A 25,248-nucleotide genomic window follows, 5' to 3' on the forward strand; every position below is an offset into this window, starting at 1 on the left:
ACACTAGCCCCTATACAAATGTCACAATTCACTCACCAAGGCCCAATACTATGTTAGAGTTTATGCCCTAAAAGCATTTGTAAAGATGTTTTATTTACTGGAAGCAAATAAAGTACATTTTTCTTATCATTGAATATCTAGGAGTTACCCTAAAGGAAGAAAGGATTTGAAGTATTGTGATTGTGACTTTAATCGGTAAGTTTTCAAATTGTTACTATTTAAGTCTGATTGTAGATTTAGGGTTTAAAAGTGAAAAGGGTTAATCAATTATGTTAAATGTGGATTTTAGGTTGTTTGCATATTTAGAGTTGATTTATTATGAGTTATTAATGTTAGAAACTTGTTATGTTTTAGTTAGCAGGGGTATAAGGTTGAGATTTTACAATTTGGGTGTTTCTAGGTTCAACCGGTCAACTAGCTGGTAGGGATCGGTCGACCAACCTACGGTTTTTCGTAGGTTTAATTTTTTTCCCAACTGATTGACCGACCTATGTTTCTAGGGTTTCATTTTGTTAGTGATCGGTTTATCGACTGCTATGGACCGGTCGACCGACCTGTTACAGAGATGAGTATATATTGTCAAAAACGTGGAATTTTGGTCTATAAGTAATGGGGGTCCTAACGTAAGGTCTTAGGACTTCTGGAAACCTGTTTTTAAGGTTGTTTAGGTCCTAGGCTGTTGGAGTGTCTATTTTATGTTAAGTTATTGATTGTGGAATATGATGTTGTATGATTATGGTCTTGCTAAGGATACTTCAAGAAACATATTAGTGTCTGGATTGTTGCTGCTACCAATGTAAGAAGAGTCAACACATATACACATGGTATACGCTTGACATACCTAGAATGGTAGAATCTTTATAGTTTATTTACTTATGATTGATGCATGATTAACCTAGTGAATGTTACATGTCTTAAGTATTTTACATAAAAAGTTGCTTATGTTTGTACCTGTATGTGTGATATTTTTCTTGGCCTGCTTATGTTCTTAAATGCATGTCTACGTTACAAATTAGCATGCTTATGATATGTTGGAAATGCATGCTTATGTTATTATGTGCTTTAATGCACTATGTTTATTTACTTTGGATTTGACTTGTTGTTTCAAGTTAATATTTATGATTTAATTATTTATTTTTGTTTTTAATTAAAGTATTGAATTATGCTCTTGGGTAATTTTAAAAAAAGGCTGTGTCCTACACATCTCTTCTTGCTAGGCCTTGGCTCACGGGTACTCTATGTCGCAGGTAAAGGTAAGGAAATGGTTATTGGGCAATGAGTTGGAGAGCTTCGGTGGAGGGCGTACATGTCATGAATATCACAATCATTAAGGGTCGGTCCTACTTGGATGTTTATTTAATGTTTTCTATTTAGTTTTAAGACATATTTTATTACGATTTCAAATAATGTTTTAAGTCTTATTATGGAGTCAAATGATTGTTTTATTTGTTTAAACGGTAATTATGAAACTCTGAAGTTTCTTTTCTTTTTAAACAGTTGGGTTGTCATTTACATTTGGTTTCTTTATAATGAATAGGCGCCCTGTGAATGAAGAACCTTCACGCGACTCAAGGAGATTGTACGGGTATGAAGTACGTACTGGTGTACAACTCTGAGGACCCCAGGCATCTGATCCTCATATGCACACCACACAAGTAGTGGTCGTATGAGTGAGGTACCTAATGTGGTCCTTCTCAGTAAACCCCTGACATCTATCCTTGGCAAGTAGTGGAAGTGTGAGGAGTGGTGGCATGACCTGCATGTCTCTGACCACAAACAAGCGTCGACACCACGATCCTCTGCTCCACCACAACCTATGCCACTACCATGACAGTGTGCCCAAGTGCCTTCTTATCCCCCTAGGACCCCCTTGTGTCAGAGGCCATTAGAGCCGAGCTATAAATAGACTTCCACTCCTCAGACTAGGGGGTGGGAAAAATGATGTAACACGAGACTATTCTAAGAGAAATATGCAAGTTTTCTTCTATTGTTCACTTGCAACTTCTCTTGAAATTTCTACAAGTTCTTTTGAGTTCATAAGTCTCTGATTAAGTCTTTGAGTTTTCCATCCATTTTTCCTCGACGAGTTTCTGCTGTCAACAATAGCCTTTGGATATCCCATAATGGAAATGGGAGGATATCACAATTGATTTTGTGGTTGGGTTACCCAGGATAGTGGGTCAACATGATTCGGTGTGGGTTATTATGGATCTATACACCAAATCAACTTACTTTCTACAAGTGAGGATGACTTATACAGTTGATCAGTATACAGAACTCTATGTGAGAGTGATAGTGCGTCTTCATGGGGCTCCGAAGTCAATAATGTCGGATTGGGACCCCGCATTTACTTCGAAGTTCTGGGGAAGTTTGCAGAAGGCTATGGGTACACAACTGAAATTTAGTACCGCTTATCATCCTCGGATAAATGGTCAGTCTGAGAGGACGATTTAGATACTAGAAGACATGCTATGCTGCGAGCATGCATTTTGGACTTTGAAGGGTCCTGGAGTAAGTATTTTCCTTTGATAGAGTTTTCCTATAATAATAGCTATCAATCGACCATTAGATTGGCCCTTTATGAGATGTTGTATGGTAGGAAATGCAGATCACCCATCCATTGGGATGAAGTGGGTGAAAGAAAATATCTGGGTCCTGACGCAGTTGAGAGGACCGGTGAGGCTATTGAGAAGATTAGACCTCAGATTCTCGCTTCTTAGATTAGACAAAAAAGTTATTCAGATCCGAAGCACAGGAACGTGGAGTTCCAAGTGGGAGACTATGTCTTTCTTAGAGTTTCACCATTGAAAGGGTGAATAAATTTGGAAAGAATGGAAACTAGAGCCCCTAGATTTGTAGGACCGTTTGAGATCCTCGAAAGGATTGGTCAGGTGGCCTATATATTGGCCTTACCTCTGAAATTGTTAGCGGTGCACAATGTGTTTCATATTTTGATGCTTCAGAAGTATATATCAGAAGATACTCATGTATTAAGTTATGAAGATTTGGAGTTGTAGGCAAATTTATCCTATGAGGAGCATCCAATCAAAATATTAGACAGGAAGGATAAGATCCTGAGGAATAAAACCATACCTTTGGTTAAGGAATTATGGAGGAATGACAAGGTCGAGGAGGCGACCTGGGAATTGGAGTCCAATATGCGGGATCGGTATCCCAGCTATTTAGGTAAAATTTCAAGGATGAAATTCCTATAAGGAGGGGATAATTGTAGCGTCCCAATTTCTCTAACAAGGCTTAGTGCCTTGATTAGGGGGCCAGGAGGGCAATAATTGAATTAGTTATGTGATTATATGCATGATTATGTGAATTATGTAAGTTATATTATAACATGACTATGTTTGCATGTTTAGGTGTATTAAGCATGCATGTGGGCCGTTTCTTATTAGAAGGGCATTTTCAAAATTTTGAGCCGTTGAGGGCATATTTGTAAATATATGTGTTTTATGATTGTGACCACATTATTATGTGGATATATTTGAGCTACTTGACACGAGGCGATCCTACTAAGAATGTTAGTGGTTTAGTCCCAACAGGGTTAAATACCCGACTTGGGGTGAGTCTAGGGATATTTTGGTAATTTAGTACATTACCGGGATTTATCGAGTAATGAGAAAATATTTGGTGATTACTCGAGGATATTGGAATTAACTGGAAAATTATGAGGTGTTAAATGAGATTAGCGGGAAATGTGGCAAATGACGATATTGCCATTGGGGGCATTAAAGGAGTAAGGCTTGATCAAGGGGCATTTTAGACTTTTTGTGGCAAGGGAGTGACTTAGTCACTATAATGCTCTAGAAATAGGAAACCAAAGAGGAAAAAAGGCAGAGGCTTTCTCTCTCTCTCTCTCTCTCTCTCTCTCTCTCTCTCATTACTCACCTTGCAAAATTGGAACAAAGGAAAGTTCTTTGATTTTTGAGGTAAAAGACTTGGATTTTGGGAGCTTGGAGAAGTAAAAATTGGATTAGGAGCAGCCTAAGTTCGAATCCCAGCTGAGGTAACGTTCTTGGTCCTTTATCTCTCTAAGTTTCAAGTCGGGATTTTTTTTGGTGTTCTTGAGTTTTGAACTCATGGTTTGGGTTTTGGCTTGGTTGTTGGTGCTTATATATTGTTTAGGATGTTTGGCAATGCTTGTGGGGTGTAGTTTTAGTTTTGGTTTGGAGTTGTGATGAATTTTTAGGGAATTGGCTCGGAGAAAATTGTTGGGATTTTGGGTTCGCAGGGTCGCGCTGCGACCCTGTTCATGGGGCGTTGCATCCCTCCTGAACTTAGAAAATAGGGGTGGTGCCTCGAACCGCCGCAATGGTGCGATGCTAGGCCAGTTGCACCACGGGGCGTACCTTGTGGTTTTAGGCCGACCTATGACCACCTTATTGCTAGCATCAGCCTCTCCTTGGGTTAAGGCAAAAACCCTAGCATGAGCCATCTTGTCGTCTTTCTTCCCTTCTAGCTTGCGCTGAGGACAATATTTTTTCCGATGTCCTTCCTGACCACATCTATAACATTCCTTGGTGTTCGCGCGGCATTCACCAGGATGTTTCTTCTGACACTTAGCACATGGCGGGTATTCGACATAACCAGGCCTGTTTCCTCCATTATTTGTCTGTGCCCTCTTATCGCTATCAGATCGCTTGTTATCAGGATGCCTTCTCTTCTGACCGTTACTGTTATTGCCGGACTGATTGTTGATATTATGGTTGTTGTTCCGACTGGTCTGAGGTTGACTCTGCTGTCTAGGCTCAGGCTTACTGGCTTATTCTTTACTTACATTAGCCTGCAGCCTCTCTACTTCTATTGCCGTCTCTAGAATGTCGGCATACGTAGTATTCCCCGGGTTTGCTAGCTTAACCCCCATCTCGATCTTCGGTCGGAGTCCCCTAACGAACTTAGACACCTTCAGATAGTCAGTGGGAACCATTTCTGGAGCGAACTTAGCTAATCGGTCGAACTGTCGAGCATACTCGGCCATTGATAAACTACCTTGCTTTAAATTGGCAAACTCCTCAACTCTTGAAGCGAGTACAGCCGAATTGTAATAATTTTTGTGGAACAGCTCCACAAATCGAGTCCATGTCATGGTGGCAACTTCATGCGATTGCTGGACCAAGTCCCACCATATCCTGGCATCCTTCTTGAGCAATGACGAGACGCAGGATATACGGTCCGCATTACTGAGATTCATGTGCATCAGAATTGGCTCCACATTCCTTAGCCATTCTTCTGCCTCAAAGGGGTCTGTAGTCCCTTCGAAGTTTGGAGCGTGTTGTTTGCGGAACCTTTCATAAACTGGCTCCATGTGCTGTACTAGATACGGCGCGTAGTTAGCCGCTGGCCATCCCCCATATGGACTAACTTGTTGGGAGTGCTGAGGCCATTTGCTGTGGCTGCGGCTGCGGTGGAGGCTGATGCTGAGTCTGGGGCTGAGCCTGTTGTCGCTGTTGCTGCAATAACTCCTCGACTTGTTGTCGTAGTCTGGCGATCTCTGCAGGGTTGTCAACTGGCGGTGTCGGCGCGTTGCGGCTGGCAGTAGCACGCACTCCCCTTCTGCGAACTGGAGGGGCTTCATTGTTCACTGGAGCAGCGTTGGAGGCGTTTCCGTTGGTGCGTGCAGATCTTTGGAGAGACATCACAACAGAGTTCTAACAGTTGAAAGAAACATGTTAGAACTTTACCTAATAGGCTCTAAGGCAAAAACTTATTCTAAAACAAACATATCTCGGACCTATTAAATATGATTTTTTATGAAAATTATATAAGTCTTCTTTATTTTTTAGAATGGGTTTCTATACTTAGAAAAACAAGCCATCTTTATTATTTCTAAGTCTGTTTCTAATCATCCTATATGATTGAATTCTCAGGCTCGAAACTCATCTTTGTTCCAAAGTTAACCATATTGAGGGAGGGCTGAGATCAGTAAAATCGTTCCCACTACTATTGCCCCCAAACTCTCAATATAGAAACTTGGTTCATTGATTTGTATCCACCCTCACCGAACTTAGTCATTATTTATTTTACTTATTATTTATTATGATTGCGAATAAGAAAAATCAAACTCATACATGATAACAAAATAACATGATATTAATTTGGAAAAGAGTTTTCACTAATTACAACCATAAAACAAACAATGAAATTAACTATTCTAAAAATCAGGATCTTCTACATCCGATCCTTCATCTAGCATATCATCATCTAACTCTTCATAGTCTTCATTATCATGTTCCTCAAAATGTCCTCAAGGAAGGTTTGTAAAAAATCTTATGCTTTTGCTCATTTGTAAACTGAAATTCTGATTTTGAAGTGAACCTAATTAAGAGAAAGTAATATCGCATTGCTACTGGCAGTTCATCTTCATCATCCATTGTTTCCCATATCTCCTCTAAGGCTGCAATTACAGGATGAAAATCTTTAAATAGTCTAATTACTAAAACGTAATGTTCTATTGCTCTCATCATGATCTGCTTAGACTCTTGAAGGTGACCTATTTCTCTGTGGAACAAAAGGAGTCTCCGAGTGATTCTCTCTAGTGTTCCTATGGTGTTTCTCGGTTCTCTTATTCTCTTTAAAGCCTTAATGGCTCGGATATCCTCATAGGTTAATGCTCTGTTCATACTTAACTGAAAACATAAATGCTAAAATCGTTAGCTATACATATAAGCATAATAACTATAACTTAAATACTTACTTGGCGGTCAGATTCGGAGCTTTGAGTGTGTGTATCGAGGAGAACTTCATGCGAATGAACCGTTGCTCTAATACCAACTGTAATGACCCAACTACTCTAGACTTTGGACCATTAATGACTACTATACATAGACATTAATCTTTAATAAAACTCACTAGTGAAATAATCATAACTTCATTAAAACTTGTAAGACAAATGTTAAACTACATAAAATTTAAAGTAGGATATGGGATCTCATTGTTTCTAAAATAAAAACATAACATAACTTTAAATAAATGGATTACAAAATAAAGTGCGGAAAATACATATAAAGCATAATTTTTAAAAGACTAAGAAGCAACTTCATCCTCGAACCGAACGCTCAATCCATCCATTTCCATTTTGCCTCAATACACAACCCCCAAGCTGCCAAGAACCTTTCTGCCACCATAGCTATTTTCCTACACATATAAACATAAAGGAATGAGCCTAATGCCCAGCTAGGAAAATATAAAACATAAATCATATACATAAAATTCATATCGCAACATATACTAAAACATATCATAAGCACATGTCACATATACTATAATGGACATTATTACTTGGGGCCCATAAACTAAACAAGTCATATGCCCATTAGATTTGTGGGGCTTGCTAGCTAAGCAAGTCATATGCCCATAAATTTATTGGGGCTTGTTAGTTATGCAAGTCATATGCCCAAGTCTTCAACATACATAATATAACATATAACATAACGCATAAATCATAAGATAACATATAACATAACATATAAAATCCTATCCTATTTTCCTTACCAAATATACCGGGATATGAAAACAGGACTGGGACTTTGGAACACTCCTAAAAACCATCAAAGAAAGGTGAGTATACTAATGAGAAAGGGATGAAAGAACTATACCATCAAAAATATACTTACCAAGAATCTTATGTTCAAGATCTTAGATTTCCTAACCAAGAATAAAGAATAGAGTTAGGATTTTGAGTAGAAAACTATAAGAACTTAAGGAAACAATACATAAATGTACTAGAATTTGGAATACCTTTAATGCTTCTATGACCGAACTACTCCTCGAACTCGAAATATACTATAAACCTTACTTCCCGGGTGTTTATTAAGCTTATAAGGATTAAGCTTATGGCCCCAACCCAAGTGTTTATCACTCTTAAAATAACCTAGCAGCTTGCAGACTCTGAACTTAGCTTGATGAATGAACAAATGGCTGGGTACTAGGTCCTATTTATAGAGTTCAAGAATGAAAAGATCTTCATTTAACTTGAATAAAATAATGGCTTTTTAATTGAAAAATATTTTGAATTATCATTTAGCAGAGGCTGAAGACTCGGTCAGAAAGATGCTGGACTTATCAAGAGGTTAAAGAATAAATTAAGCTCGGTTTCAAAAACATTCAAAAATATGGTACATGAGCCAATATATCACCCCTAGTAGGTTCAGTCCTAAAACTCATTAAATCACCAATTCAATTCATAAGCTAGATGGTTCAAGAACACCTCAAGAATACACTAAAACAGCCATGGAAACACAAAATTTCAATGGTAAAAACATGGTCTAAAGCTTACCTCCACTGATGATTAATCCCGAAAACTGCAACATAATTAATCCCCCATGGTTAAGCTTCAATTCTCTTATTTCTAGCCCAAAAATTCCTTAATTCCTCAATGGTTTTCTTGGGAAAGCTTTGAGAGAACAAAAGTGAAAGAGAAGGAGAGAGAGTCGGTTTAGTGGCAGCTTCTAAGTGTTTCCTTTTTTTTTTCTTAGACTTAAATGACTTAAGCTAACCCCGAGGCTCGGGGTACCAAAAACGTCTCCGATGGAAAAATGGTCAAATTTCCCAATATCCCCTCCTAAACTCACTAACTTCAAATATATCTCCAATTATTCATTTCCATTACCTGCTAACCTAATTAAATGCCTAATAACTAAAATACCCCTCGACTCGCCCCGAGTCGAGTATTGAGCTCAGTTGTGACTTTCTCGCTAACTTGCTCCCTAGGATCGCCTCGTGCCGAGTAACTTAAATATACCCACATAATAATGTGGTATCACACATATATCACATATGTATGAGACCACATTATTATGTGGATATATTTGGGTTACTCAGCACGAGGCGATCCTAGGGAGCAAGTTAGCGAGAAAGTCACAACGGGAACAATACTTGACTCGGGGTGAGTCAAGGGGTATTTTGGGTATTTAGTACATTATCGAGATATTGGGTAATGGGAATGATTATTTGATAATATATTGGGAGTTAGTGAGATCAGGATGAAATTCTGGGAATTTTGAATATTTTACCTTCGGGGGCATTTTTGGGACCTCAAGCCTCGGGTTTTACCTAAGGTTACTTAAGCTCGAAGTTACTTGACAGACAGATATACGTTAAAAACACTTTCTCTCCCCCCCCCCCCCCCCCCCCATTCTCCTTTTTACCATTCGTTGCATTTTTGAAGGAAACTCGAGTTTTAGGACTCAGGTTCAAGCAAGGTTAGAGTCGTATCGATTCTAGGAAATATTGGAAGCTTGTTAGCTAGAGGATTTAGCGAGATCCAACATAATCAGAGGTAATTTAAGCTTTGAATTTCTGAGTTTTCATTTCCAAAAGTTTCTTAAGTTTTTAATTTGTATTCTATGTTTTGATGAGTTTTTATGTTGTTTAAAGCTTGGGTTTTGATGGTTTTGGGCAATTATGATGATTGGGAACTTTGTTTTTGGGATTTGGATATGTTTGGATAGGTTTAAGGAAGGTTTTGAAATGAGAAAAACAGAGTTTAATGGCTGGGTTTTAGGTCAGACCGCAGCCCTGTTCTTGGGTGTTGTGGCCCAAGCTTGACGAAGAAGAAGAACTATGTTGTTGGGTAATTAGGTCAGCGACACCTAGTAGGTACGCCGCAGTACGAGGCGCAGGAAGAGAAGTGGTTTTAGCCCCTGACTTGAGTGGGTCGTAGCTCAAGTACTTGGGGCCGCAACTCATAATGGGAAAAATGACAAAAATGGGTTATAGTGATGGGAACTCAAACCTAAGGGCTCAGGATCGATCCTACTACCTGATTTAGTAGAATTCAACGTCCCGGAGGTTAGGACTCGGTCCAAAAGCCTTCATTTACTCGTTATTGACAGGATTAGGATTGTGCTTAAGGGTCATTCTTATTTTACATTACACTTGAACATGAGGTAAGAAAACTGCACCCATTATGTGATGTACATGATTAGGGCTTGGCCCGAATGCAGAATATAGTCTTGATTGAGCATTGGCCCTTGTAAATGCGCATGATTATGATTATGCATGTGATTATTGATGAAGCATGTTGAGTGCTTTATATATGGATGTCTGTTATGTGATGAATATATGTTTGCATTGTATAATTGGAAAAAGGCATTGACTTATGAGTCAAGGGCTGCAATAGGGCGCCGAGGGTTGGTTGATATGATTAGATCTAATCAGAAGCACATTATATGCTTGTTCGACCCAATGGTCATAGAAAACTAAATTGCTAGGTACGCTAGGCCAGCTTCAAGGCTGGTTATTCAGAGGATATGGCATGGGCCCTGGGGTGACTTATTAGTCCCAGATCTTAGGGTACTGAGCCCTAGTATGATTTATTAGTCATGTACTTGGGCAACGAGCCTTAATATGATTCTGTTAATCAATTAATTATGGAATTTGGTCCCATATGATGCTGCAGTCATTTATATGAATGGCATGCATGCATGTGTAGTGTTATTACTGCTGGCCGATTTATTATGGTATGGAAATGTGTTATTCACTGCTTAGGAGCATGTTTAAGTTTTCTTGCTGGGCCTTGGCTTATGGGTGCTATCTGGTGCAGGTAATGGGAAAGAAAAGTCGGACGAGCCATGAGTTGGAGAGCTTAGGTGGCAACATGTACATATGCGGCCGCTTGGCCACCACGGCCAAGGTTTCTTAGAGGAACTAGGGTTAAACCCTATTTTTGCCACTAAGGTCGGGGGTCTGTAACTTTTGAGTTATAATGACCATTTTGGAACTGTAACCTACTTTGTAAACATTATTATGGGATCCCATGTATAGTTTAATGTTTTAATGAAACATCCATTCCTTTTAACCGAAAATTTTAACACTGGACCAATAATCACACTTAGATGCACGTTTATGGCGTAATGACTCGTTTAGCGAGTTGAGCACTATTTAAAATACACAGTGTAACAGTCTTGGCTAACCAGGGCATTGCATCTCTTGTTAAGGATATAAGGTAAGAAAATTGCACCCAGTACGTGATATATGTGATTAGGGATTGGCCTGGTTGTTGAACATGATTATGACTATGCTTGGGTTGTTTTATTAGACATTTTAACTGTGTTCTACACACTCGTGATATTTGATATATGCTTATCTGTTTATCTGGCTGAAAGGCTTCACTTATGAGTCAAGGGCGACAATAGTGCGCCGAGCGCATGTCAAAATGGTTAGGCCTATCCAGGAGCATGACATACACTTGAACGAACCAATGGTCTTTTGGAAAACAAAGTGCCAGATACGCTTGGCTAGCTCCATGGCTATTTAACAGAAAATAGGGCTATGGGCCCCAGTTTGACCCCATGGTCACTTAGCTGGATTGAATGCATGCATGAGTAGAGTTATTTCTGCTACGTATCCATATAAAATTTTGTAATATGTTAGTAACTGCTTATAAGCATGTTTATATTTTCTTACTCATGGGTGTTATGTGGTACAGGTAAGGGAAAAGAAAAGCTGGGCCAGCCACGAGTTGGAGAGCTTTGGTGGCGGCATGTACATATGTGGTCTGCTTGACCACCACGGTCGGGGTTTCTCTGAGGAACTAGGATTAAATCCTATTTTGCTGCTTAGGTCGGCTGGTTGTAACTTTTTGAGTTGTAAATAACCTTTTTAAAGGTCTATTTTTGGTATCCCTCATGTTATCTTAAACTGTTTAATGAAATGATTACTTCTTTTGACCAAATTTTTAACCCTAATTTGTTAATTACTTTTAGTTACACGTTTATGACGAAAGGACTCGATTAGCGAGTCTAACACTATTTGAAATACACAGTGTAATGGTCTTGGCTATCCAGTGTGTTATACTTAGATCAGCCCTTTGCCACAATGCTACGATGACAATACCTTCTTTTTACTTTATTTATTCACATTTAATTCTTTCCTTAATCAATTTACTAATTTCACTGTCGATGTTCCTTTGGTCGACACCACCCTAGTGTCCCAAGGCTTTTACAATATGCTTTTCTTGTTCACATGTTGTTGGTGTCGTCAATGAACATTCTTAGCAATTGTAGATTTTATCATCTATAGCTATCAAATTCAAAAGATTCACTATAGACCTATTAGATATATTTGCAAGTTTCTCAACAATGAAAAATTATTATTTTAGGACTTTAGATAAAGATGAAAAACTACAATAAAAAGAAAATAAAAAGTTGAGATTGAAGTTTTTGTGAAGAAGTAAAGAATAAATAGGATTCTCCTCCCCCCTTTAACTATTACCAATTCAAATCATACCCTTTGAAAAATTTAGCATGTTGAAAATTCTTCTGAAACTATTTACGTTACTAAAATGTGGTACTTTTGTTAGATTTCGTCCATTGTAACTAACAAAATACTGATGTGGCACTTAAAATTTCAAATATAAAAAAAATTAAAAATATAAAGTCATTCTAATAAAACTTTATTAACTTCATCATCATTAAAAATAAATAATTTAATTTAAAAAATAAAAACAAAAGAAATTATATTAAATGTTAAGGTTGATGCTCTAAAAGTATGTGTAAAAACATTTATTTTGGAATTAAATAAAAGTATACTTTTCTTATGATTGCTAGTACATTGTTCACTAAGTGTTTTTGGCAATCCATGTGATCTAGATTCAGATTGCTGAAGTAGATAGAAATCTTAGTGCGGGTATTTTTATATAATTAGATTATATATGACTGGACAAGGGTAAATTAATTTTTTTTATAAACATACTATTTGTCATAAATATTTAATTCATATCAATATGATGATCATATGTAGATCAATCTAACTCTTGAGTAGTCATGAACTCTTTTTCATACCTATTGGGTCTTTTGATTAACTCATTAAGGTCTCTAGAATAATGAGGCTAATGACTTTTGTTTAAGAGGTTCAATAGCATGAATGGATGGGAGCATGATCTTAGAAGATTTGGAATTCAAGCTTTCCTAAAAGGATCGAATATTTGTTCCCATAAGGGTAAATTCTATAATTGAATAGTTATTGGGCTCAAATTTATAATATGATTATAAATTATCTATTCACTAGTGAATTAATAGTACTTAAGGAACAAGAGGTAATTAGAAGGGTAAACGATAATTTTGACTAGCTCTATTTGTTGGTTTTTATTGATCAAATCAGAGATTATGCGCAGCAGAACAACAATCAAATTGTCAGATTAATCCCATAAGATTTCTAGATCTACTTCTTCACACTCATATATATATATATTGAATCAAGGACAAGAATAGAAAAATTACCTTAGGTCCTTCCTTGCTGCTATCTTTTCGTATGGATGAATCCTTGAGATCTCACACCAAGATCTTCCAAAATGTTCTCAAGCACACAAAGAACGAGTGTGGGCTCGCTATACAAATAATAGGCAATAACTATTTATCAGATGTTCTCAACACATGAGATCTGATAAAGTTTGGACCTAGGTTTTGTGAAGAACAATGACCTTTGTTTTTGTCACTGTTCTCTTTTCTCTGAGAGAATCCTAGATATTTTTCTATCCCTGAAAAATTTACGTTCTGTGAAAACTGATATCCCATATTCAATAATATCCAATATATTAAAATATTTGTTATTTTAAACAAATTCAAAATAACTGATCAGTTATCAGATTTTTGTTTAAATAATAATATTTTAATCATATTAAAATATCTCATTATTTATTTAATATTTAAATAACTAAAATTGTGGAATCAAGAGACTCAGTCCATCTCTTATGTGTGTAGCACAGTGCCTGTGCCCTGTACCACACGTGTACCACATGCCTGTGCAGGCATGTGATTTTTCCCAATTTTTTATTATTATTTAAATACCAAAAATCCCAAAAATAAATTAATTCAAAATTAATTATATTTTTGTTAAATAAAATAAATAATTAATTAATTACACATAATTAAACAATAATTATGTTTGATACATAGAAAAATATTTTACTTATCACATAAGTCCTTTTTGCCCATTTTTGTATTTGCCTTTGACAGTGTTTGTTTGAGCCATTTTGGGGACCATGGACCTATAACATTAAGCTCCAATAAATTGAAACTAAATAATTAAACTCTTTAATTATAACAGTTAATTTGTTAATTCTGATATTACTCCACTATAAATTCAGAATTGCACTCTTTATGTTATAGATATACTTTTACAAAAATCTTTTTCTTAAGTCGTCCATTGATATAACCATCTTACAATAGTTCAACCCTCTAATTAATTAGTTCATAAATTAGAATGGGAGAATTACCATTTAACCTTTCTAATTTACTTCTTATTCCTTAAGTACCATTAATTCACTAGTGAATAATTAATCTATAATCTAATTATAGATTTGAGCTCAAAATCATTCAGTTCCAGAATTAACCCTTAAGGGAACTAATATACGATCTGTTAGGAAAGATTAGATTCCGTATTGTTGATACATGTTCCCAGCCATCCATGATATTAAATCTCCAAAACAAAAGTCATTAGCCTCATTCTTTGAAGAGACCTTAACGAATGAATCAAAAGATTTAATAAACATGAATAGGAGTTCATGAACACTCAGGATTTAGATTGATCTATAAATGATCATCAGTTATGATACGAATTACAAGTCTTTATTATTAAATGGTTTTTGGATAAAGACTCTAATTCATATCGGTTCATGTCATATATAATCATATTATATAAAGCACCTTTACCGAGATGTCTTACCACATCAATAATCCGAATCTAGATTATTTGTATCATTATGATACTCTGTAAACCGTACTTACAACTCCAATTAAAGAATTCCACAACTTTAATTTGTTGTTGTTGACTATTTTGATTCATTCATGTGACCTTAATTCTCTCGTACTAATACAAGATCACATCCTCAATAATGAATATGGAATTTTTCTGATATTTACAAAATTATTCAAACAATAATTTAACAATCTAAATATGACAATAAGAATAAACCATTGTATTTATTTATTCACAGAAAAAACAAATGTCTTTACATGCTTTTAGGACACACTCCTAACACTATTTAATAAACCAATAATTGGATGACAGAACTACATGAAGTGATTATATCAATGAACTGCACAAAATAATTCTGTAAATATATCTCTATCTTAACTAAGAGAACAATTTCATATTTATAGTGAAGTAATAATGGAAATAAATAAGATTATTTAATTAATAGACTGGTTTATTGACGCTTAGTATTGTAGGTACATGGTCCCTAAGTCATCTTTATACTACACCGTCTAAGGTGTGGGTCGTATTGACAAAATCAATTGAGAAATGACTAAAATTGAAAGGAATTAATTTTCTAAGGAAAATATATAATTATGTGATAATTATATGTAATTAATTAATTTAACTAATATTTTTTATTTGAAACTATATATTAGTTGAAAATAATATTAATTGACTTTGGAGTAATTAATATTAAGAGAGTATGATCTTAATTTACTATATGAGAATAAATTATTTAGATTTTATAAGATAAGGTTAATTTTGAATTAACAGGTATTTATGCATCTATATATTAATACATTATTTAATGCATAGTTATTTTATCTTTTTAATTAAATAAATAAATGAGAACAAATTGGGGAGCATTACAGTGCTACACGTCAGTCACTATGCTTGCACAATGACTGTCGTGTGACCTAGGGTCAGACCTGTTCTACTCGATCTTTGAGGTGAATAAAATTAACTCGAAAATAATATCAAGATAAGCTTTGAAAATAGAATGTTACAGAAACTCTCGTATAGTGTAAAATTGGATAAGTAATAGACTATAATACACAATAGCTCGGTAGTGTGTACCAGCTCGAAGTAAGGTCGAGAAGGGGCTAACTCGGGAAGAATCCACAACTTTAGCTTGGAGAAGTCCTATGTACATGGGTTAGCTCGAAAGCATGTTAAAAGCCCAAAAAATTTAGAATAAATATCGGAATTAAAATGATGGTTCCACTTTTTAAGGAATTAATTAGATATTCAATTTATTTTTGGTATTTATTTATGATTGTATATTGAATTAAAATAAAAATATATTGTAAGCCCCCCCTAAAATCGGGGGAGGAGAATATATGACTAGTTTCTTTATAAATAGGTTGGTTATTGATCATGGAGTTTCTGGACGCTCACTTCTTGTACTAAAAACTTTTGGAAAAATAGCTTCATAGTTGTAACTCATAATACTCAATAAAAGTGACTCGTGGACTAGGCAGAATTAACTACTAAACCACGTAAAAAATCAAATTGTGTTCATTAAATTATTAAGTCATTTGAATTGCTCTTACTTTAGTCGACGAAAATCCGCGTCAACAGTTTGGTGCCTTCGTTGAAAGCATTGAATGATTCAACCTTTCCTCCCTAGAAAATCTCATCTTTTTATAAGAAGAAACTACAATGGCTGCCTATACTAGTGGTGGCAACACACTCCCTACAATACCAGAAGAATTTGAACTGATACCACAAGCAGAAAAAAATTTCCCCGGTGAGCAGATAACATGCCCCAAAACGAAGGCCAGAACAATGATGAGGACAGTCTTCTCAACAACCACAACAAGGGTGCTATGACCCAACAAGGTATGTACCCATGGTAGAACTCGAAACCTTTTGACTTTGGGAACAACTCGCTGAGGCCAATAAGCGAAATGAAGTGATGGCAAGGAATGTCGTCGTTGTTGTGGCAGCCCCAAGAAGATCAATTCAGACTCCTTCGAAAATAAAAGAGGAAGGTTAAAGCATATGATTCAGACGAGGAGCTCAAACCATTTTCCTCTCACATATCAAATACACCATTCCCACACATACCCCACATGACACCATTTGAGCATATTTAACACTGTCATGAGGCTCAAGCTCTGATGTTTGCTCTTTCCTACTACATTAACAGAGGCCGCAAAAAGTTGGTTCGATGAATTCCATAGACATTCGATATCTTCACGGGATCAATTTCCTAAAGAATTCAAGAAATAATTTCGAGCCGCAAGAAGTATTAAATCCAAGGCTTCTTCTTTGGAAAAATTAAGCAATAATTAGGGGAATCACTAGAGACATATATTAGCAGATTCAATATTGAAAATGCTAGGGCACGAGATGTAGACGGGAGCAGTCATTTAAAGGCTATTCAAACTGGAATTACACCAGGAAGCCCTCTAAGGGACTACTTACAGATTTCGAGTCATACTTGACTTCAAAGAGCGAGCCCAAAGACTTATTAATGGCTAGGAAGAGCAAGCCAATACATGTAGACAACTTGCATTACAACTTCAGAAACCATAACAAATCTTACCACTGCCACAATTTTCCTTAGCACAACCACTCCTGCGTCAGCTCCTACTACCAACAATAATAATGGAAGAAAAAAGAGAAAGAACGAGGGGGAAGTGAAGACGTTGACAACAATAAGAATAAGAAATCCAAGAAATATAACTCCATATATATAGTCTATATCAAGTTGACAGAAACTCACAAGAACATTTTTATCACAAATGAAAACCAAGTACCATTTAGGAGGCCCAAGCCCCTGTGTAATCAGCGATCTAAAATGGATTATAAAAAATATTGTCGATTCTATAATGATATCAGCCCCCTCACTGAGGAATGCCGCCAAATAAAAGACAAAATTGAGACTTGAATTTCTCGAGGATATCTCAGGCAATATGTTCGAAATGGAGCACCGACCAACCAACAAGGAGGTTCCAAAAATAATAAAAAATCTTCCCAAGCATAACCTTTAGCACAACCACCATCTCGTGATAATAATTGGCCACCTTTGGTGGAGGGAAAAGATGTTATAACCATCTCTGAAGGACCTAACATTGCTGGAACATGTAGAGGTGCCCAAAAGAAGGTATGTTTAGGAGCTTAAGACTGGGGAGACAATACCCCTTTTATTCTAGAACCCTGAGCACTAAAACAATAGTGGGTCAAAACTTAGCTGATCACTTTTAGCGAGGTGGTTGCTTCTCATTTTCAGTTCCCACACAATGATCCCTTAGTTATAAATCTTTAGCTCGCCAATAAAAAGGTTGAAATGATACTCATAGATGATGGGAGTTCAGTAAACAACCTTTATAAGACAACACTAAACAAATAGGTATTTCTATTCGAGACCTGAAGGTTTGTGCTACCACATTCTACGAATTATCTGGAGAAGGAATTGCGAGCACAAGGGAGATAGATCTCGTTGTAACTGTAGGAGAGTATGTAGTATTAGTGACCAAAATGTTTGACTTTATGGTAGTCGATGCCCCTTCAGCATATAATGTAGTCCACAGAAGACCTACCTTAATAGGAATAGGGGTAGTCACCTCGTTCAGGCATTTAACTTTAAAATTCCCAACTCCAAGTGGAATTGGGATGGTTAAAAGGGACCAATTGGTGGCTTGGGAACACTACAATATTTCCATGAGGGGTTGAAAGAATCCAAATGCCCAAACCCTTGTCATAATTGAGGAGATACCTAACCAGATCTTATACAAGGTAGAAAACATGGAAATTGATCCTAGAATAAGAGAAGATTGAGCTAAGCTCAGACACATAGAAGAGCTCGAAGAACTATTTCATTTTTTTTTTATCAAGAAAGAATATTTATTGAACAACCAACAAAATACAAACAAAGGCCATAGCAAAAGCTCCACCAAACCAATTACAGATTAGAAATGAACTCTAACATTTTCCTCTCTCTAGATGACATCTTTTTAGAGCTGAAACTAAGAGTTCTGGTTTGAATAGAAAACCAGATTAATTGGTCTAATTTAGTAACCGAATAACAGTAATTATCAAACACACATTTGTTCCTATTAAACCAGAGGAAATAGACAGTGGCTGCAAGAGAAGCCGCTACCACCTGACCCAACCAATCATGCCTGCAAACAGCCAACCAATCATGCCACTCAACAAACTTTCCAGGCCAGATCAGATCCCCCAACCAGGTTGCAATAGACAGCCTGAGTTTCTCAGAAAAAGTGCACTCAAAGAAGAGATGCGAATGTGATTCATTTATCTGGCAACAAACAGGGCAGCTCAAAGAATCAATATTCACATGAGAGTAAGATCTCTAGTGAGTAAGTGATTATTAACAGCTTGCCAAAGAACAAACCGGTGCTTAGGCACTGAAAACTTGCACCAAACTGTATGCCCATAGTCTATCCTCACACCAGAAATAAAGAGAGAGTACAGCTTGCTAAGTCTGAACCGACCATGCATAATAGCAGCATCCAAATCTATTCCAGACAATAAATGACTCAGCTTTACTAGTTTTTTCCAATACCAATTGTCATCTTGCTTCAATTTATAGTCCCTGATTGGCACTCCTTTTAAGTAAATGGTATTCACCCATTTCACCCAAAGTTGGTCCTGCTTAAAGGAAATGGCCCAGAGAAACTTACCTATCATAGTCTTGTTCCAAGCAGGTCCTTCTCTAAACATGAGCCCTCCATAAGCTTTAGGATGACAAACAAAATCCCAGGAAGCTAGATGAAATATGCTGCGGGTTCCTTTCATACCCCACAAGAAATTCCTACACAGACAATCAATATTTCTAACCACATGTTAAGGTAAAAGAAAAATGTTCATCCAATAGTTCCTAATACCCAATAAGACAGATTTGATTAATTGAGTTCTGCCAACATAAGATAAGTTTTGGCTGGCCCAAGAGTTAAGGCATAATTTGATCTTCTTGAGGATTATTTCAAAATCAGTAGCTTTGCATTTGGTAGATCTAAGAAGGACACCAAGGTACTTCAGCGGAAAAGATCCCTCCTGCAGATTAATACAATTCAACACAACCTCCTTAGCTGTATCAGTCAGCCCACCAAGATAAATTCAGGATTTACTAAAGTTAATAGAAAGACCCGAAGACAAGGAAAACTCAATAAGAGCTGAATGCAAAATCTGGACAGATTGAGGATTAGCCTTACAAAAAATAGGTAAATCATCCGCAAAGTAAAGATTAACCAGATTGAGAGATTTGCACATAGGATAAAATCTGAAACCTTTATCCTTGGAAGCTTTGATGAACAAACGAGTAAGATAATCCATCACAATGACAAAAAGTAGAGGAAAAATAGGATCCCCTTGCCTAAGACCTTTACATCCCTGAAAGTGACCTTGGATTCTACCATTTAACAGTAACGCGTAGGAGGTGCCTCTCAAGCAAATCATGATCCAACGGATAAATTTACTAGGAAAGCAAAGATCTTTTAGCAAATTCTCCAAGAAGTCCCAATCAATTGAATCATAGGCTTTGCTAAGATCAATCTTCATGGCACATCTAGGTGAGCTATTTTTCCTATTATAACCCTTTATCAAATCTTGAAATATGAGTACATTATAGGCAAGGGATCTATGCTTTATGAAGGCACCTTGATTAGACTTGATCAACGAAGGAAGGATAGTCGCAAGCCGAGTGCAAAGCATCTTAGATATGCATTTATAAATGGTAGTGTAGCAAGCAATTGGCCTAAAATCAGTAGCAGTAGCAGGCTGGTCCACCTTCGGAATCAGCACCAAGAGAGTGTCATTTAAACATTAAGGGATTAAACCTGTCTCAAGAAATTCAAGGATAGCTTGAGAGACCTCCCTGCTTATTTCTTTCCACAGAACCTTGAAAAAACCAGCCCCGTACCCATCCGGACCTGGACTTTTAACAGGATGAATGCTAGAGAGAGCCAATTTAACATCATGAGCAGTAAACGGCTTAATTAGGTCCAGCTAGGAAGTTAAATCTGATATCGGGCCATAAGAGATACTTTGCTTATCAATATGACCATTAGCTCTACCCGAACAACCTAAGTAGCTCTGAAAATGATGAAGGAAATGGTGAATTACCTTATCATAATCATCAACAATAGTCCCATCATCTGATAAATAAGAGACTATGCGATTAGCTGATTTCCTTTTCTTCAAACTGGCATGGAAGAAAGCCGTATTGTCATCCCCAAACCGAAGCTAAGTGATCTTACTATTTTGACGAATAAAACTCTCATAGACCTTCTCATGTCTTCTAAAATTAAAAAACGCCTCTCTTTCAGCCAAGATCAAAGAATCATTGTTAGGATCAGCGTACAAAGCATTCTGAACTTGCTGGAACAGAGATTTACTATGCTCAAATTGGCAACCAACATCCCCCACAATCCTCCAATTGAATCTCTTTAGCACATGCTTAAGCCTAGTTAATTTCTGAGCCAATCTCGACAAACTATCACCCCTAGAACAGATAGGCTTAGACCAGCTTTCTAACACAATCTCTCGGAATCGATGATGAGAAGCCCACATGTTAAAATAACGAAAAGGCTGAATCCCCAATTTTCTGATTTCCACTGGTTTGATAAGTAAAGAGCTATGATCAGAGATCACCTCCCTTTGGGAAAAAGCTGTAGTTGAGGGAAATTTATTCATCCAAGGCTCATTACAGAAAATTCTATCTAGTTTAGAGTAAATGCGATGCCCATCCTCTTGGTTGTTAGACCAAGTAAAAACAGGTCCCATAACCTTCTTTTCTTCAACCAATCCGAGAGCGAACCAGGCTTGAGCATCCTCCATTTCCTTCCTTGATATAGGCCTCCCACCCAACTGATCCGTACGATCAAACACTGCATTGAAGTCCCCCAGAACTAGCCACGGCTGGCCAAACAAGTGCACCTGGGACAGATTATTCCACAGAACTTTCCGAGTTTCTAAACAGTTGGAGCCATAGACAGTAGTTATAAAAAAGTCTAGGTTCCTACTACGAATATGAACATGACAATGTAACATTTGAGAAGAATCCTGAATGATATCAACATGAGCCAAATGTGGTTTCCAAATTAACAAGATTTGGCCCTCAAGAAAGTCATTACTGTAATAATTCCAATCATAAAATGTAGAACTCGTAATAGCTTTAATTTTATCCCCCTTGATTTTAGTTTCAAGTAATGCACCTATACCAACCTTATTCAATCTACAAACATCTAAGACTGAAACCTGTTTATTCTTTCTGTTCAACCCTCTAACATTCCAAGATAGGATGTTGCAAAATTCCATTAATATTATTGAAACCGACCTGTTCTGGAAAGACCTTTTGAGACTCTTGCAAAGCACTATAAGAATTCCTTAAAGGGTTACTAGTATCTGAGACTTTAGCTTTTCCATTCCCAGTTCTCTTAGGACGAGCCCAACCAGTATCATTTGATCTAGAACCAGCTGGAGCTACTGCTTGAGAAGGCTTCGGGTCTATATCAGTAGGATTCTGCTCCATATTAGTGGCATTCTCATCTCACTGCTGAACAGGTTCTGGTTTAAGAAGAGGCTCTTTCTTCCTCCAAACAAATCCAGCTTCAAATTTACAAGAGTTTGAGGAGTGCCCTAGCTTCTTACAATTAGAACACTTGGTTGGAAGCCATTCATACTCAATCGACTGTTCCATCACCTGACCTCGTTCATTCAGATAACTGATGGAATGAGGCAGCTTATCAGCTATTTCCATGTCCACTAAGACTCGGGCAAAACTGAGCATGGACCTATCCTTGATAATCTTATCCACCATAATAGGCTTCCCAATTGTGCTAACAAGTGCACTCAAGCACTTGACACCCCAATATTGTAATCCAAGTTCAGGTAGACGAATCCACACCGGAACTGATTTTACTGATCTCAATGAGTCTAGATCAGTTGTCCATGGTCGAAGGAGAACATGTTTCTTGTCAAAATGAACCACACCAGTTTCAAGAACCAAATCACGGGTAGCTTCATCATGAAATTTCACCATGGTGAAACCTGAATGTAGGCGAGCCACTCTCTCATCACCAAGTTTACCCCAAATCCTTTTTATGAACCCTTCAAAGATGGCTAGAGGAGGATTGGCTCCAATTACAACACAGATCAAAGATGATTTCCAAAAAGATGCTTCAACTTCAATCTCTTCCAAATCCAATTAAGCAATAACCTGACCCTCCTTAAGCAATGGTTCCTCATATTGCAGCTGCAAACCCCCATAAGAAGGCAGGGATTGCTTAAATTTTGCCCAGGTTGCTTTTTCCGATTCTTGAAAATTTCCCGTCTCAACCTCTGCAGCCCAAGAGATCGGACCCTGCGCATCCTCAAATTGAAGAATCCCCCTCGAACTTCCTTCATCGTCCCCATGACCAGATGCCTGCTGCACTTCAATCGCAACATCCTCCTTCACACTCTTGGCACGATTCTTGAGTCCAGACCCAGGATTCAAAGCAACATCACATTCTTCCTTAGATAATTTGACCTCCAAAGATGGAAGACGAGAATTGGATGAAGGGAGCTCTAGATCTCGATCATGTTTGGTTGGCTTCTGCACAGATTTGCACCTTCTCGCCATGGAAGGAGAGAAACCTGAGACTCACGCCCAACTCTTTTTGGTATAATTTGGGTTATTTTGTTGAAGAAGAACTATTTCTTGATACAAAGGACTCGACTAAAGTGGTCAAGATAAGGAAAACCTTGCTAAAGAAATAAAATAGCAATTAATGTAATTCATACGAGCAAACCAGGATGTGTTTGCATGGGAACACTCAGATATAATATGGACAAGTCTGAATATAATTAGCCATGCACTTAACATAGATAAAAAATTTCCCTCCCAAGCAGCAGACAATGAGACTGCTCAATGATGAAAGAAGGCAAACATGAAAATAAGAAGTAGACAAGCTAAAATCAAACAACTTTATTAAGGACGCATTTTATCTGGACTCGGTAACGAATTCTATGTTAATTTTGAAACCAAAGGGAGAGTGGAGAACATGCATTGACTACACATATTTAAACAAGGTCTGCCTAAAATATTGTTTCCCTTTACCACAGATAGACCAGCTCATAGAAGACACTTCAGGATATGAGTTAATGTCGTTTCTGGATGCATATTCTAGATACAACCAGATAACAATGCATGCTGTAGACTAGGTTCACACAAGCTTTACAATAGATATGGGATTATCAGTGATTAGTTAACAGGATGTTCGTTGACCAGATCAAAAAATACATTGAAGTGTATATAGATTAATTGTTAGTAAAATTTAAACATACCATTAACCATGAAACCAGCCTGTCTAAATGTTTTATTGTACTAAGAAAGTATAATATGAGGCTAAACTTGCCGGAGTGCTCCTTCATAGTCTTCTAGAGAAAATTCTTTGGGTTTATAGTAAATGCTTGAGGAATTGAAGCTAATCCTAACAAAATTAAGGAATTTCTAGCTATGAAAAAGTTCAAGGATGTTCAAGCCTTACAGGGTGAATGGTCACATTAAGTATGTTTATCTTGAAAGCTATAGATAAGTGCTTGCCATTTTTTAACCTCTTAAGGGGCTATAAGAAATTTGAATGGAAAGAAGAATACAAACAAGATTTTTGTTGGGGGAGAGTGAGATTATAGCACAAAAATATTAAGAAACTGCACAAAATTATCCTTAAGAGAGACGAAAGAAAGATTGAGAGAGATGGTGCAAAATCTAGCAGTAGAACCAAACCCTTGAGTCTTCTTGGAGCATGAAACCCTAGCTTGTAGAACACCTTAGAACATCTAATTCTTCCTTTGGGAAACACAACCTAGACTTATATGTGAGGTGTATTGCTATCCTTGTTCTCTATTTCCTTGCACTCCATGGATGCTTGAGACTTTTATAAGAGGAAATGGGAATTGGGAGTAAACATGCCTTTGATCTCACAGTGTCAAGACTTTTCTAAGAAGACTTTTATGAGTTTCTTGGAGAAAACTTAAGATCTTGAAAGCTAGAGAGAGAGAGAGGTTTTAGAGAGTGATCAAGTCTTCCAATACTCTGTGAGAACCCTATTATAGAGTAGGCACTGTCATTAGGTATAACCAATAGGATTAGAGACTTTTGACACATCGTTAAGAGCTTAAACACATGTCTGTACGGACACGTAAGGTGATGCATCGCCTGCAGGGGATTTCAAATCCCTTTGAATGGCAAGTTATACAAGGCCTCAATCTCTGCCCAGAGCTCCCCATGAGGGACCCTAAAATTGCTCCAAATGCCCCCAAAGATTTTGGGCTTCCTTAAATACCTCATTGTATTACTTTGGACCCAAAACCACAATGTTTAAGTGTCTACAATTGAATCTCCAATTTCACATCTTCACTATTTGAAATTATCAAGTATTTTACCCCTAGCTTGTGTAACAATACTTATCCTTCATATTTAACCGATACACTTTTCAGGCCTTGAAGAAGCATCTTGCATAAACTTCTATCTTATCTAAACCAATCATAGGGGAGGTGCTATATATAAATATATATATCTTTTAG

At 37.1% G+C, this 25,248-nt stretch overlaps 1 protein-coding gene across 1 annotated transcript; it reads right to left on the reverse strand.

The window, feature by feature from the left end:
* Nucleotides 1-19,797: 19,797 nt before the first annotated feature.
* LOC133827158 (uncharacterized) lies at nucleotides 19,798-22,210 on the reverse strand. The gene is made up of 5 exons (XM_062258821.1): nucleotides 22,016-22,210; nucleotides 20,993-21,903; nucleotides 20,803-20,881; nucleotides 20,551-20,685; nucleotides 19,798-20,466 (listed from the first exon to the last, which is right to left on the reverse strand). Exons 1-5 carry the CDS (start codon nucleotides 22,208-22,210, stop codon nucleotides 19,798-19,800), a joined length of 1,989 nt encoding a protein of 662 aa, XP_062114805.1.
* Between the last annotated feature and the right edge of the window lie 3,038 nt (nucleotides 22,211-25,248).

Source organism: Humulus lupulus, chromosome 1 (assembly GCF_963169125.1).
Source record: "Humulus lupulus chromosome 1, drHumLupu1.1, whole genome shotgun sequence".
NCBI lineage: Eukaryota > Viridiplantae > Streptophyta > Magnoliopsida > Rosales > Cannabaceae > Humulus > Humulus lupulus.

Bases quoted from the DNA above. Each gene is read 5' to 3' on its own strand.
- LOC133827158 (XM_062258821.1), bottom strand. From the start codon at position 22,210: ATGGAGCAGAATCCTACTGATATAGACCCGAAGCCTTCTCAAGCAGTA. The intron at 21,904-22,015 runs GTCGGTTTCAAT...AGATTGAATAAG, and splicing joins AAAAGGTCTTTCCAGAACAG to GTTGGTATAGGTGCATTACT. The intron at 20,882-20,992 runs GTTTTTTAATTT...CTTCCATGCCAG, and splicing joins ATCTTGGCTGAAAGAGAGGC to TTTGAAGAAAAGGAAATCAG.